The following is a 14,872-nucleotide window of genomic DNA, read 5'->3' as shown; positions in this document are numbered from 1 at the left end:
TAACACAAAGGAGAATTCTTGGAGAAAGATGGTGAAACACGTCACGAGGCAGGAAACTTTACCTGCAGACAGTGTTTAGAAAGAGTGGAGGAGTATGACAACATTTCTACAGGATGTAAACAGAGATTATTTGGTGATCAACATTTTTAGATATCATCTGTGTTGGGAAACATGAGTGAGCCCTGCTGGTTATTGGATATTTATATAATCTAAAGCATCTTGATTTGAAAGGTATGTAATTCCCCGGATTAAGTTTTGGAAAGTAAATTTCTAATTGTATTTCCCACACAATGAACTATGGCATGTGTGACTTAAAAAGACGTACACTATAAAACAGGACTCTTCTCATATTCGGAAATAACTCAAATCACAAAAATAACATCAGTATTTTCAAGGGGCAAAATGTGATGGACGTTTTTTTTTTCATCCAGCTAACCACCAACTGAGACCAAAGCTCCGTGAGCAACAACTCACAAAGAGAAGCTTCAGTCTTTAAATCTTAAAAAAAAAGTCTCTTATCTCTCAGGGAAGTTTTGGTGCATTAGCCAGAAATTACAGCAGCAGGTCACTTTAATAACCTAGAGTATTTATGTTAATGGTAAATGAAGGAACAGGTCATGTTTCATAGGTTACGGACAATGAAATTATCTGTAACAAATAAGAATGAGCTGTATCAGGCTTTAGACATGTTGGTGGGTTCACTGAAACTTTTGCTTTGTTGACGATAAGAAAAGTTAGCTTTTTCTTTTAAAATATGTTTATGAATAAAGCTCAAGGATTTTGGATGTACCGACTGAGATGCACAAATTCTAAGTAATCAGTTATTGGATTGATTTTCCCAATCGTCTCCCTTAATAGATTTCACTTTCATGGTACGTTGTGTATTACAGTGAGTAGTCGTAACACAGGAAACATGAGGACATCCCATCTGTCAGCGTCGCCGGAAAAAAACAAGATTAACACTTTATCCATTTAGCTTTTTTATTGAAGTTTCAGTATCAAAAAGATTTTCATCAATATCAAAAACACCCAACATGGAATATTCTAGTTATTACAACAACAAAAAAAATCATTACACAAACCCTACTGAGCAATATGAACTGGACACACGGAAAATGACACACATTAAAACACAATCTGCACAGAGAGGAGGGGGCCGGGGGGGGTGGAAGTGAGGAGTGAAATGGATGAAATGACATCGGTTAAACAGAGGCAGCGGAGGAGAAGGAGATGAGCTGTTCGATATGGAGACAAAAGAGCGAGGGAGCAGCGCGTGTGGCCTCCTTCACCCCGTCACTCCCTGCATCCTCCTCGCTTCTTCCTTTCATCTCCTGATCCGACACACGGGAGCGTGCACGCGCGCTCACACGTGCACGCTCGCACATTCGGGGATGAATGGTGGTAATCAGAACAAGTGTCCGATCGCTGCTGGCATCCAGTGGTCTTAGTGGCCAGAGTCACTATCATTGGCTAATTAGCGGCTTTTGGAGGACGCTGGCTGCACCGAGAATAAGTCATTTTTTACGCGCACTCGCATTCACACACACATCTGGACACAGCCAGCCTCCACACACACAATAGACTTTCATTTAAGTATGATTGCTGCTCCCCCTTTAGCGGCAGAGTGATGGGGTCAGGCCACAAGAGCATGCGCGTGTGTGTGCGCGGATCGAGTGCCTATGTGTGGTGGAGGAGAAAGGTGTGATTTGATTTTAAGCCATACAACAAGCCCATTAGGTCCAGGGAGGGTGATATGAAGGTCAGAGCCCAAAATCATTCATACCTGCTATCATCAACCCCCCCCCCAAAAAAAAACCTGTAGAGAACACATCTGGCTGATTGTGTGAATGTCCAGCTCCGAGTCAGACGTCAAGGCCGCCTGGTGGTGGTCTTTGGCAGACGTGTGTGTGTATTGTTTTACTTGAGGGTGGAGAAGGCCTGGAAGAGTTTGGCCAGGTTAATCTCCGAGTAGCCGCTGGTGGCCAAGGCTTTGTCCGACACATCCTTCAGCCTGCGATACACTTCCTTCTCCCTGTTCCACCGGGAAACAAGAGCTGCAGGAGAAGAGAGGAAAGAAGAGTTACCACTGCCGGAGCGCAACAGAAGATCAACAAGCTCCGCAAACGTGGCGACATCCATTCCACTTCGCTTTTATTTAGAAAATGCATCAACCCTGCTCCGGAGTTTAAGAGCCACTGAAACAGAGAAGTTTGGATATGCTACCGGCCCCGTTTGAGTCTGGAGCAATCGGGCGCGTTGATGTTGTTTCTAACAAATGAAGGAGTGAAGCTACTTTGTTCTTCTCTATGCTTTCCTGTTTATCACTATTGACTTTCGTTGATTTCGTGGATATGTTCCTGATGATGGGAATGTGTCTGACCCGGACAATTAATTTACCCGGACATCTTCCTGAGTAAGTGGAGCACCATGCCCACCATCTTTGTCTCCTCATTAACAAACACTGAGCGTTTCTCGCTGAAATGGAGAGCTAACAGATCTAATGCCATCTGCCAGTGTTCCTATCTCTCTGAGGGCCTGAGACGTCGCACAGAATTGGACTGATGGGTCGATGACGGCATGTGCGCGCACACACACGCGCGAGCGCAGGATCATGAGATCGATGGAAAAGCCCAACGAGCGCATGGAGTCAATATCTCGTCCCTGTTATCCCTTCAGGTGGGCCGTAATAAAGCCAGAGAGGAGACTGAGAGCTGACTATCATGGGCTGGGTGGCCACCGAAATCAAATCTTTTCAACATTATACTGAGCGTCAAGTGTAGATGAAGGATCGTGAAACCAAGTAATAACACACTATCGAAGCAAAAGCATGCGGCAAAGCGGCCACATCTGGAATAATAGTGAGCTGACAAGAAAAACAGGAAAGTGGAAATAAGAAAGAGAAAGTTTGGTTTGGCAGTGATTTGATTTCGCAGCTAATTTGTTCCCATGTATATTTATCACGAACAAGATTTTTTTAAAATAAATTCAAAAAAGACCAAGAGGGTTTGTTTTTCCACGATTTTCTGATGCAGTAAAACTAAATAGTTTAATATAAGATGGAACCAGTGAAGGAATAATTAATCAAGTGATCTGTCCATTGTTTCAGAAGTGAAAGCAACAGTCTAAAAAGACAGAATTATTTTATTTTTCTAGATTTACTAATTTCTTTTTGGATGCATGTCTGTGATTTATTGAGATGACACGCTGTATAGAAAACACATGAGAGCGCACACAATCATACACACACGCACACACACACACTCCATATGGCCAGTTGTCATGTCCTCGCCATCTCCGCAGCCCTATCTCCTGTCTTCCTGTCCATTACATTAGTGGCTGCTGGATAAATACCAACCCACCGACTGTCCAAGGGAACAAAGGTTAGATACACAAAGATCAACAGTGTCTCTCTCTCTCTCACTCGCACGCACACACACACACACACACACACACACACGCATGCTCACGCACACACACACACACACAGTCAACTGATGGCAGTTAAACACTTATAAAAGCACACTAAACCAGAGTCATGGCGACTAAAAAACATCCGCGTGACAAACTAATCACACATGCATGCACTTGTACTCTCTCACACACACACACTGGAGATGGTGTGGTTGACTTAAACATCAGCAGCAACTATTACCAGATAATCCCCATGTTAGCGAGGATATGGATGGAGGGAGAGAAGGTGGGAGAGGAGAGGCAGCAAAAGACAAACTAGTCTATTTATCTGGGGAATAGAAGGGAGTGATGATGCATGATCAAGCGAAAGCAATCATGTCATCATTTCTGAAAGGTAGGAGAAAATAATTCTCCCCCTCCTCTCCTCTTCCTCACTCCTTTCTCTTTTTCCACCTCAATCACTGTGTGGCGAACAGATAAAAGAATGATTTAAGAGTCACAGAGAGGAAAAGAAAGAGGGACAGACCTCGCAGCGAGTCAGAGCACAGTGGGGAGTGCAGTTCAAATAAATAGCCTCCCTTAAAAAGCGAGTAAGAGGCAGGAGGAGAGACGAGAGGGGAGACAGCGGTGTTGGGAAAAGGCCGAGACATGGAGGAAACGGGAGAAAGAGATGCTGATGAAAATGAAAGATGGAAAACGCCGTGCTGATAGAAAGCATACTGTGGAGGAAAATGCAGCTTTAGGGGGAAAAACTTTGAGTGATTAGCAGCACGGGACAGAAAACCGGTGGTGCGGATTCCACGTTACTCACTGTCTCACACACATATTTCACAAAGACTCACACGCACATGTGCACAGTGAGTGCATCAGGGGTTATCTCTCCTCTAACTAGGTGTTGCCACACACTCATGCACACTGGCGATGCTGGGCACGAGTAGATCAGGGCTCTGCACGCTCTAACTAGGTGTAAATACAATAACAAGCCTGTAATTAAGTGAGCATGATGAAGTTAATGGAGATCGGCCATTCCGTCGACCGCCTCCATGAATATTCTATTAGGCTGGTGGCGACGGGCAGCTGGAATAGCAGTTAATTTAATCACCACTCGGAGCACGGGGAAACTTCTTTGTGTGAGTGTAATTGCACAGAATGAATAATTGATTTGACAATCGCACCCGCAGATTTTGCCACCCCGCTTTGTATCGCCGGAGAGAGGGAGGGTGGAAGATGAGGAGAGAGAGCGAGAGAGAGCTGGAAGAAAATGGAGAGTAAAGCGAGGGAAGGGAGGAGAAGAGAAAGAAGAGAGAGGGAGAGGAGTGGGAGGGTAGACAAGGACCGAGAGCGGAGCGCTGAGAGGTGGCAGGGAAGCTGTCGGTAAATGGATCATTAGAAAAGCGCGGCTCAAGGACAATTTATATTTTATCAATGCGGCGAAATTACGTTATTGCTCACACATGCAATCATACGGCCCACACTCAAGACGGAGACCTGGAGGGGAGGAGTGACGGAGGGAAGAGAAAAGGCAACAGATAGAGCGAGGAAAGGAGAGGGGGGGAGGGATGAAAAGGGAGAGCAGGGGGGAGACGGAGAGAAGAAAGGTGGCATGAAATGATTTGAAAGTCATTGATACGGGATGTTCCCAGCAAAGGAACGGACAGCATGTTTATTTCCTAGTGTGTGTGTGTCTGTGTGTGTCTGTGTGTGTGTGTATAATCTATTAGAGATCTCCTGGAGCGGGTGAAATTACCTCCATGTTTTACTCAGTCGCAGCAATCAAGCACAAAAATGCAATGTACATGTAGATAAGACAGACACACAAACACGCTGTCGCACTGCATGCACACACACACACAGACACACACTCAAGCTGATCAAATCCCATTCAGCTTTGCCTCACAGCTTTTCTGTGTGAAGCTATTTCACTTAAATGTGCTTCATTGTGTATGTCCTGAACACATGTAAACACACACGCGCTCTGCGATACATAAATAACCAGATATGATCGAGACTAAATGACGGCACGAGTATTCCGGTATAGCATGGAGCTCCTTTACCTGAGGGTTTGGTAAACAACAGTAAGTGTGAACATTAAAAGGATAAGGCTGGTGTGTTTCTTTGTTAATAAATCCTCTCAAAGAACGAACATGTTTAGTTTGTATCTCAATTCTCTTCAATCTTCCTCTCCGAGTCATTCTCAGCTTTAAGCCCTAGGAGGATGCATGTTTAGAGAGAGTAACATCAGAGCAAATCCACTTTTTGATTGGCTAAAACACACGTACTGTCCCTTTACCGTGAACTTTTGTATTTACCATCTGATGACCCAGGTCCCGTTTTTAATTTTCATTGTCCACATGAAATATATAAAATATGCAATGTACCTTGGACATTGATGGGTTTAGGTATTTTCATGGGGTTTGTTGGCAAAGGGAAAAACTGTTTAATTTAGATAACATTCTTTTTTTTATCCCAGAATTCCAAATGTCATAAACCAAGACCTCTGATTGCATGCATCAAATTCCTTTTATCTCAAATGCTTCCAATTTAAACTTATATCCACTCGCACCTCGTCCACCCGTCTCTTCTAGTGGACACGGCTGCAGCTTGGTCTTTCACTACAGAACATTATCACCACGTACAGTAAGTCAAATCGGTGTTGCAAATCACCATAGGCCCCACAGAGATACTGGACTGTGCACAGACACACAACAGAGACAAGTCAGGTGTATAGGATTGTATGTCTCCTCCCTGTAATCGGAGCAGTGTGGCCCCTGGGTGTGTAATGCAGTAATATGGGGTATTACTGCCCCAGGACTGAGGGATAACACCGTGAACCTATATTTTATAGCAGCATGAGAATGTGTATACATGCATTCTCCTCTGCCCGATGAATCCATCCGTGTGTGTGTGTGTGTTGGATAAACCATTTGCTGTAGACAGTGTTGCAGCACTGGGACCACAGATACCAATGTGAAGCATTATGAGCGACACAGTGACCTACACCTGCTCACATGCTTTGTTCAGTGGTGGAAGCATCCCTGCAGTCCTCCATGAACTAACAAACTACTTGTGGGCTCAGATATCTCACTCTCAGTTTGGCAAATTGCGAAATCAAACAAGCGGATCTCCGCAAACTGCAAACTGTAACATACTTATCTAACAATTCCAAAATCAACATCTGTTTGTAGAATGAGTCCTGCAGCCGGTCTTTACATGTTGTGGCTCAACCGCTGCAGGTCACTTCTACTGTTTGAGAAAGAAAAGCTGCAACAAGCAGCTTTTCTTTCGGGCCAGATAAACAGCCCATTCCAAACAGGCAGGTTTAAAATGTCCACTGCCCTCGTCTTTCATTTATTTTAAGAGCTCTCTAACCCAAAAAGTTGTCGCCCCTACATGTGAGGTGTGTTTTGTTTCAGCCTGTCGTCAGTGGACCAGTAGATGCCTGCTGCCACAAACCTAACCTGCTCCGCAACCGTCAACCATGTGTGTTCGCTGTGCATTCTACATGTCCAGTAAACTGTGAACACACATGTCCGGGGCTGCAAGACCAAGTGAAGATTGCATTGTGTATTGTACTATATCGTTTTGAAGTCCACAGATGAGCCAGACACTCAAGAGAAGAAAGTGCAGACTGGATCACAAACACTGCAAAGCCACGGAACATAAAGAAAGGAGAGTGGAGAATTGATTGGGGATGATTTCTCAAATCTTGGAAAAGGCAGAAATAAAAGAAGGCAAAAATGGAGGCTATAATCATGTTAGTACTCCTTCCCTTCCCTCCTCCACAACCGGCCAATCCCTCTATTTCAGCTCCCTCCATCTTCTGAGTGGTCATCTGTTGATTACACAATGTATTTACCTCTGCTGTCTTACTCTTTCTCTGCCTCGTTCAGGTCCAGCCCAGCGCGCACACTTTGCAGCATTCAGGCATACATACATACATAAATATTTAATCAAATAAATAAATCACTCGGCCTAGCGGCCCTTTCTAATCAAGTGACATCAATCAGTGAGAACTATGGGTAAAGAGGCCTTGTAGCTGACGCCTACCGAGCGCGCCCAGAGCGCTGGAGTAGCGTCTATTTGAGTCCAAGGGGGGAAATATACGCTCCATGTCCCATTATAGGAGAAGGGCTATCCTTTCGTCAGCGCGCCCATTACTCCCCCTATCATTTCCCCAAATCTAAAACCTGTTTTCAATCAACACAGCCAAACGAGTGCCTGTCCAAGAGAGGGAGAGAGAGAGAGAGAGAGAGAGAGAGAGAGAAATGAGAGAGAGCAAAGGAGCAAAAGCGGCAGAGATGGACAGTGAGGGCCGGGGTAGAGGGAGAGCAATGGAGGGCTCTTTCCTTCTTTCTTCCAGTGATTGGAGCGTTTTGCATTCTGTATGTGTGTGTGATTGAATCCGTCTCCTAAATTAGGGCTGTCGACTCGAGGAGCTGAATGTCCTTAACCCCCCCTCCCGTATCCAATGGCCATACTCTGTTACTTGTGTGCTGAGCATGTCACATCATCGGTGAATATTGTAAGTGCAGCCTGGGTAAAAGGTTTACGTTGAGCCATTGATTGCTAATGCTATGTTGGATGCCTATTTGCGAGGAAGCATTGTTAAGGCATCAAAATTCAAACTTCCGACAGTCACTCTGGTAACTTGATATTAATTCCAAAGGAGGAATCATAAAGAAATGGCAGGAAAAGAATAACCTATAATCTAGTTTTAAAATATAGGCCTGGTTCTACAGCTACTACAGTGAAAAATGGCAAAAAAATAAATCCTGCAAGACAAAGTAAAAGACTGAAAGTTGAGACAGAACACAACAGTACAGTGGCACGTATGATGTGTGTGTGTGTGTGTGTGTGTGTGTGGTCTTACTTTTCTCATCACCCTGCAGGACTTTGGTAACGGCATAGTCCCAGTCAAAGATGAATCTGTAGAAGCAGAGCTGGTTGTAAAGGGCCTTCTCGGAGTACTGTAGAGAAAACACACACAAAAACAGTGTTATTTCAAAGACAAGATGGAACCAATGAGCCACATGAGCTGATGAATACGAAAGTAAAACATTCTCCACCTCCTAATCTTCCATCTGGACATTATCTCCATTCTTTCCCTACTTTAGTTGAGTTTATTTACCAGGGACCAAGCTCAAAACAATTGACCACAACTGTTGTGTTCTGGACAATTGATCGAAACATGAGCAGTTTTTGTTCACCTGATTCTGGCGACATTGTGTAAATACAGCATCTGTATCGCGTCTACTCTCTGATCATATTCAACAGAAGATTAAGATTAGATACATTTATTTATCCCAAACACATGCACAGACATGCACACTCATGCAGGTAGGGAAATTTATCCTCTGCTTTTGACCCATCTGGTGCAGAACACACAGAGCAATGAGCGACCATGTACGGCGCCCCGGGAGCAGATGTTGGGGGAGTAAGGTGCCTTGCTCAGGGGCACTAGACAGGGTAGGGAGAATCCTCTTGGATTTTTGGACAGATCAATCCAGGTTCGTCTTTTTGTCGTTTCTCCGTGATGTGTGAATTGTATCCAACAAGTGGTGACACACCAACACTTCTACCATCCCTTTATTTCCTGTTTGTCTAAGAAGGTTATTAGTTTCTATTATGATCATTTGGGAGTGGAGTCAGAATCGTGAGGGGGTGTAAAAGCATCCAAAACAGATGAATCAACCCGGTTTACCACCTGAAGGAACATGCTGATTGAGCGTGACTCCGTGAACGTGCACCCTGCTCGTAGGACTCTACCTCCCTGATCACATTTCCTTTCCTCTGTGTGACACGCTAAAGCAAGAAAACAAATTTGCTTGCTTTGTTAATCTCCACTGCAATTAACTGGAGCCACACGACAGCCTGCCAGAGGGAGAGGGAGAGAGAGATGAGGAGGAGGATGAGCGAGACAGAGAGGTGGGAGGGAGAAAAACGAGAAGAAAAAAAAGAGAGAAAATGGTAAAGATACAGAAAGAAGTGAGAGATGAAGAGAGTCAGACAGTGAGACGGAAAGAGAGAGAAAGAAAAGAGGGGATCGGGCCTGAAATACCCTCCCTCATAATAGTTTGTTGTGATAAGCCATTGTGAGAGAGGTATGCGAGCAGCCGAGGCTGTCAATTTGATTAGCCATTATACTGCATGTTTAATTGCAGTTATTGGCTCGTCATTTCCCTGCTATGCTGGAGAGGGCACGCTAAGCCCCGACCCCACACTGCCATCAGGTGTGCGCCGAGTGCTTTATTATTACCACCAGGAAGAATCCCCCCAATTCGTGTGTGTGTGTGCGAGAGTGTGTGCGTGTGAGTGAAGTGAATTTGTGTTCGCCCATTATACCTGCCAATCGGCAATGTGCGTAATTGTAATTTCAGTTTTTACTACTGCGGCATAATCAAGTGGCAAGAGCATCTAATGCAACTAAATGGAAACTATGTGATGTGCGAACATGAGTGAGTGAGTTAATGTGTGTGTGTGTGTGTGTGTGTGTGTGTGTGTGTGTGTGTGTGTGTGTTAAATGGCGCACTATGGCTGCCCACATGGCACACACAGCTGTTGACCATTGATGCACTGCCTAGTCAACAAACAAAACCATGCGCATCCCATAATGGAGCCTCGGTTACGGTTGCCAAGGTTGAACAAGCCCAGTCGGCACAGACACCGCTTCGTCCTCCTGAAAATAACAACACACAGAGAGCACACACGCAAGTGCACAAGCTCGCACCCGGCGCACGGGCACATTCAAACAATATAAAGCTGATTGTGGGCGGGCCCGTTGCTGCCAACTGATTGACAGGTGTCAGAAAGGCGTGGCTAAAATTTTACAGGGTTGTTATTGAATTTAGAGCCCCTCAACCCCACCTCACTCTCTCCCTCACACACGCACACGCACACACACACACTCTCTCTCTCTCTCTCCCTCCCTCCCTCCCTCCATCACACACACAACATTCACACACACAACGTACACATGCACACGCCTACCTCGTCATTCAGCTCGGTGCTTTGTTCCTGCACTGACACCATTTCAATTTGCTCCACAAATCTGCAGCATTTTCAGCCTGACTGCCTAAGGAGCAAACCAGCTGTGAAATTGCCTCTCTCTCGGGAAGCGTAGGAGCCCGCCCCCCCTGCACCCCCACCTTGTGCCCCCTTGCTCCTTTGCCTCCCTGCTCCCCGAGTGACTCCCCCCTACGGGCACGCACGCACACACACACACAATCCTGTTGCATGAACACAGTTAAGCTAAAAGGAAGAGGGAGATTTGTGCATGTGTGTGAGAGTAGAAAGACGCCATGGAGAGAGGATGTATAGAATAAAGGGAAAGTAAAGCATAAGAAAAGGCGGCTAAATCATACAAATTGATCCAAATCACAGAGCAACAGAGTCTAAAACGGCTGGCACAATAAAACGAGCACTCAAGTCTTCCTCCGAGTCTTAAAAACACCTGCCTCTATCTTTAAGAAGACGCACACAAAGACACACATCCGACCGCCAGCGAAGTTTGGCGCACTATACTGTCACTCGGGTATATCACTGCAGCAGTTAAAGAAAAGCTAGACACACAATATCTCTGCGAGAACGTAAGAAAAGTGCAGGAGGCCAAACAGAGTTTACGGAGGAGGGAAAGTGTGCAGCTGCTGACAGACTACAACCATTCAATCCCTTGACATAGATACGACTTAGAGGAAAATATCAGCACGGGTGACACAAACAAGGCCTCCGCGTTACGCACTTTCCCCTAAATACTGTTCTCCAGCTAGGATGCAAACACGCGCCCGAGCCCTCGCACAACTGCAGCTGCAGAAGGGGAGAGGGTGTGAGAAAGGAGAGGGAGCCGGAGAAACAAACATACATTTTGCCTCAGCTGTGAGGCCACGAGGCTTTGAAACTCTTGAGCTTTTTAGATGCGATGAGCATTATTGCCGGTTGTGGTAGTCACGCCGATCAGCTTCACAAGACACCATAATGAGTCAATATATGTAAATCTTTACTAGGCAAACACGGCAGGAAACAAAGGCATTTAACTGGTGCTCTCGCCCGCAAGCCTCCAACGATTCAGCACCGGTAATTTCTCCCCATTGAAAGGCATAATTGCCTGCTATTTGAAGATATTCATGCTCAATTTTTGAAATTAATTTCAATTGGGGGGAAATGTAGAAATGTCAGCTCCAGTGAAAGGGATTTGATTTCAATTATCCTCACTCAAAGGACTGTGATTTCCAAATACACTTAAGCAAAATTATGACAAGAATTTTTGTTCGGCAAAATTCAGTGTTTAAAGAGCGATTAGGCGATAATGGGGCAGCTTTGAGCTGGCAGTGAATGCAGCCGTCTCCCTCTGAAAGGCACTCAATTATCTCTGATTGCTCCCGCTATAATGTATCAAATAGAGATACCTGCTATTGCCGTAATTTGTGTGAAAATTAACATGCTGCAATTTCCACTAGAGGGAAAAAGGGAGCTCTAATGGGCGCCTGAGCGTACATCAATAAAACGAGAAGAGAAAAAGAGAGAGAGAGACAGAAAGGGAGGGTGAGAGGAGGAGAGAGAGAGAGAGCGAGCCAGGAGAAGAGAGAATGAGTGGAAGAGCTAAGGAGGGAGGGAGGGTGGGGAAAGAGAATGAAAAGAAAGGAGCAGGGGAAGAAAGCATTGAATAAAAAGGGGGAAAGAAAAGGAAAGTTGGGACAAAGATTTGAGACAGGGTGAGAAAAAAAAAAAAAATATATATATATATAGTGCATTTGAGCTAAGCACTCAGGGAGGGAGGGAGAGACGAGGAGCGAGGGAGAGAAAGAAATTTAATTTACTGAAAATATTACAAATTGCACCTGTGCATAACTCCCCAAAATTACCAACCAATCAAGGCAGAGTGCCTATTACTCTCCCATTACATGGAGATCAGATCACGCTCTGAATCTGTGTCCAGAGAGAAAGGGAGGGAGCGAGTAAGCGAGGGAGGAAAAGAAAGAGGCAGAGAGGGAGAGACGGATGGAAGATGAGAGAGGCAGCACCCACAGCGATGGTAAATGTAGCATGATGCGCGAGAGGGAAAGGGAAAGCGGAGTTAAACAAGAGGAAGTGCCTTCACAGAGGCTCTGGCACAAACAAGCAAATTTTGCGTAACATACGCAAAGACCAAACCCTGCATGCCTCTCTGGCTACGGCTGATATTAGCTCCATAATCTGCGATGAAAGGGAAAGCAGCCAAAACAGAGCCTCTGGCTGGATGCACAGAAACCTCATGGAAGTTCTAACAAACCAAAAAAACTATAATAAATGTGTCTATAAAAAGAAAGACAACCTCTCAGCAGGGGCGTGTGGAAGCATCATCATCGTCTCTACTTGTTTGAGTCACAGCCGATCTACCACCAGCTCCAAAAGCCATGAATGGCCTCTTGAGTACTTTGCATAATTGGCAGCAATTTAATATGTAAGCTGCAGGGCTATTAATCTCCATTCAATAGCTTGATTCAGACAACAGTGTTACCTAACACTGAAAAAATGAAAGTTATGTTAATACTGATTTCATTAAAATACTCAAAAGGCATTTACATTTAACTTTTTCTTCATATTTATCCAATCCCACATTTTCATTAATTGACTGCTACTTTTGACATTTTATATTATATTAAATATTTAAACAAAGCTTTGTAGGTGTTATGTGATACTTGTGTCAACACTGATGGACAAATGTAGGAAAATCAGGAAACGCTGGAATAAACATTATTCTGCATTCCTGCCCCAAATCCTCAGTTTCAAATCTCGCTCTGTGCTTAAATGTCCCCAGAGTGGAATTTATGAAACAAGCGTCACAGGAACAAATTCAGTGGATGAACATGATGCCGTTTTTGCTAACTTCTCATACCATCTGTATACAAGTCGGTATATTGTCATGTACTGAGATGCTTCAGCCTGATGGTAGGACCGCCCCCCAAGACGAGACACAAGAAAGAAGGAGCTGAGCCGGACCACTGCACACGTACAGGTTCTGTTGATTGTTTTGGATTCTTTAGCTGTTTTCAGACATATTCTCCGGAAAATATCGAAAAAATGGGTTCAGATATTCTCTGGAGTTTGCCTTTTACGTAAGAGGAACGCAGCAGGAGATTGTCTGAGTCGTTCCCCACCAAAGGAAAAGGTCCGGAACATGCCCATTCCCTTGCTGTGAATGTTTTTAAAGGTTCCGGACATTTTCTAGACATTTTGCTCGGGGTCTGGCAGGAAATGTTCCAGAAAAATCTACTCAAACTTTCATGATTTCACATACAAGCAGCTTATTTGATAACAACCCCACTCATTTGAGGGAGATACTTGTATTTGTGTGTTTAATTACTTCTTTAAACCATTTATATTGAATTTAGATTATTAAATTTGTCCTATTTTCTAGCTTTATGCAAAGTACCCAGTGGCCTTTGCTAGGTAAGTCTTGTGTCATAATCGTTACCTGGCTTCAATAGATGTAAGACTGTATAATGATAGAGCAGGCAGTCGAGCAGCGGGGCAGAGACCAGGTAAAATAAGGACAGGCCACATGTTTTTTAGAGTAGAGAAAGGGTGCATGAGTGAGCACAGAGAGTTAAATGTTTTATTCAGCCCGCAGGTTGAAAGTGCCACGGCCCTCAGACACAGCAATGGCCGCGTAAGTGGCTACAGAGACAGCAGAAATTGGCCTTCTGGTTTACAACATGTCGCCACAGAGCCCGACACAGCAAAGCAGCCAGTGGGGACAGACAGGAGCAGAGCACGCGGGGTAAAAAAAAAACTGACAAGAGTGAGTTAAGGCCAGGATTTAGACCGAACAGTACGAGAGAACAAAAAAAAGAGAAAAGAAACGTCATTCTCAAATTGAAAGGGAGAGTGTTTCTCTTAAATCCAGTGGTCAAGCTAACAAAGTGTTCATAAGGCAGAGGCTGGACAGACAGATGCTTTTAATGGTTCGACTACCATTCAGCTCTTAGTGCCTTCGCACACGTGAGGGGAAAGCGTGTGTGCACGGACGCACCATCGCACACACACATACACACGGAAGACAAAGAGAAGATCGATGTTATTGGTGCGTATACGTGCTGTAATCTGATCCTAATGAGCAGAGATGTACAGAGACTATAATGCTGGTGCTATGATACTTCAGCTCTATAGCACCATCAGCTGGTCATATCATACTGAATGCAGTGTGTGAGTTTTGTGGTGTGCGTTTCTTTAGTCCAATAAGAAGATGCATAGCTATGTAAGTGTGTGTGTGTGTGTGTGTGATTACCTCAGGTCTGAGTGTCGCCCTGGTGCAGGCGGGGCAGATGGGTCCGTGGCGGGAGAAGGCGATGGGTAAACGTCTGGTCCTGTTCTGACAGGTCAGGTCCTCGCACACCAACCAGCCCTGTCAGACACATGATTCTATTAACTGGGACACAACCAACATTAAACAATAGAAACATAAATGGCAAGTGTTTTCATGGAT

The 14,872-nt window shown here is 44.8% G+C and overlaps 1 protein-coding gene across 1 annotated transcript in view; it reads right to left on the bottom strand.

The window, feature by feature from the left end:
- Positions 1-971: 971 nt before the first annotated feature.
- Positions 972-14,872, bottom strand: part of pola1 (polymerase (DNA directed), alpha 1) — a 46,709-nt gene continuing 32,808 nt past the window's right edge. Inside the window, exons 35-37 of the mRNA XM_053412985.1 lie at positions 14,675-14,791; positions 8,282-8,378; positions 972-2,054 (exon numbers count right to left, since the gene is read on the bottom strand). Of these exons, the coding sequence (XP_053268960.1) occupies positions 1,918-2,054; positions 8,282-8,378; positions 14,675-14,791 (351 nt within the window). The 3' untranslated portion in view covers positions 972-1,917. The remainder of the gene's footprint in view (positions 2,055-8,281; positions 8,379-14,674; positions 14,792-14,872) is intronic.

Source organism: Pleuronectes platessa, chromosome 20 (assembly GCF_947347685.1).
Source record: "Pleuronectes platessa chromosome 20, fPlePla1.1, whole genome shotgun sequence".
NCBI lineage: Eukaryota > Metazoa > Chordata > Actinopteri > Pleuronectiformes > Pleuronectidae > Pleuronectes > Pleuronectes platessa.
The sequence above is the reverse complement of the archived record's forward strand: the minus strand, read 5'-3'. Positions and strand labels throughout refer to the sequence as shown.